Here is a 1,340-nt window from a genome sequence, read left to right on the forward strand (position 1 = left end):
GTATAGCATGACTGATACAAAAACCACATTTGTAATTTTTCTTCTTTCTATAAGAGTTACATTAGATCTAATTTATACATTAATTATATACTTAAATGAATCATTCAAAAACTGAATTATATGCTAATATTACTAATAACACACTATAATGTAACTTTTTATTTATAGTACAATGTTGCAGGTTCATTTACTAATTACGAAAAACAATTGTCTTGCGATGAGGATATAGAGGTTGGATTAAAAGGAGTTCCTACCGGTAATTGTGATAATTTTACTAGTTCACTTTTAAAATCGCCTAAATGTGAATCTTTTTCTGTATGCAAGGCAGTTGAAAATTTTTGAAATAATTTACCATTATATCATGATCCTTCTTATACTGAAAATGGATGCAAATATATGTACTATTGGTTATATGTTGATGTACTGAATCGTGAGCCAAGCCATACCGATACGATTGAATTGTATAAGGATCTGATTAATCAACACGATAGTGGTTCCATATTTCAGGAATATAAAAATCAATTTAACGAAAAAAAGTCCGAAAATCTTATAAAACTTTTTACTTTATATAAAAATTTTAATAAAGTTGAAATTGATACTACATCTAATAAAGAAAAATGTGGCTGTGCTAAAGAATGCGCTACTACATATATGGGTTACATAGATTTGTGTCATAATGGTAATGACCAAGATTTTTGTAATGAATTAAAAAACTTTCGAGTAAGATATAATAATCATATTAAATCAATAGAAAATTGCAATGCCCCCAAAGAATTACCATCCTTTCAAGGATCTTCACTAGCTGCTACCATTTCAATCCCAGTTTCTATAATGTCAGTGATATCATTCTTTTCATTTATTACATACAAGGTTGGTAAAATTTTTGTACAAAATTGATAACACTATTTTACAATTTATGGTGTACCAATAATAAAAAAAATGATATATTATAAAAATTCTATAACTTAACGTGTCATATATATTTCCTGATATTAGTTTACCCCCTTAGCATCATGGATAAACCATACATTAATGAAGAAGAAAAGATCCTTTAATGAATTATTACAGGCATCAGAAAATAATTCGAATAGGGGACCATACAACATCGCCTATAGTTTGTCAGAATAATCCTAATGGTGGAATACACAAAAATAGTGCATATACATCCATGAGAATTAGTGAGCACATAAGATATGTGGAACAACACCATGATACATTTTAAATTAACGTCTGAAACGTTGATTTTATGAATAAAAGAAATAACGTTAAATAGCTATGAATATATTAGCCTGAACTATGAAGCCTAAACCCTGAACTCTACAATATACAAATAAAGGTTT

General features: G+C 27.9%; 1 protein-coding gene across 1 annotated transcript; it reads left to right on the forward strand.

Moving 5' to 3' along the window:
• Positions 1–396: 396 nt before the first annotated feature.
• On the forward strand, positions 397–1,128 carry PCYB_006770 (hypothetical protein; the record flags this gene model as incomplete). The annotated part of the gene is made up of 2 exons (XM_004228098.1): positions 397–874; positions 1,010–1,128. The coding sequence occupies 2 exons, from the start codon at positions 397–399 to the stop codon at positions 1,126–1,128; spliced, it is 597 nt and encodes a 198-aa protein (XP_004228146.1).
• Between the last annotated feature and the right edge of the window lie 212 nt (positions 1,129–1,340).

This window comes from Plasmodium cynomolgi, assembly GCF_000321355.1.
Source record: "Plasmodium cynomolgi strain B DNA, scaffold: 1089, whole genome shotgun sequence".
Taxonomy (NCBI): domain Eukaryota; phylum Apicomplexa; class Aconoidasida; order Haemosporida; family Plasmodiidae; genus Plasmodium; species Plasmodium cynomolgi.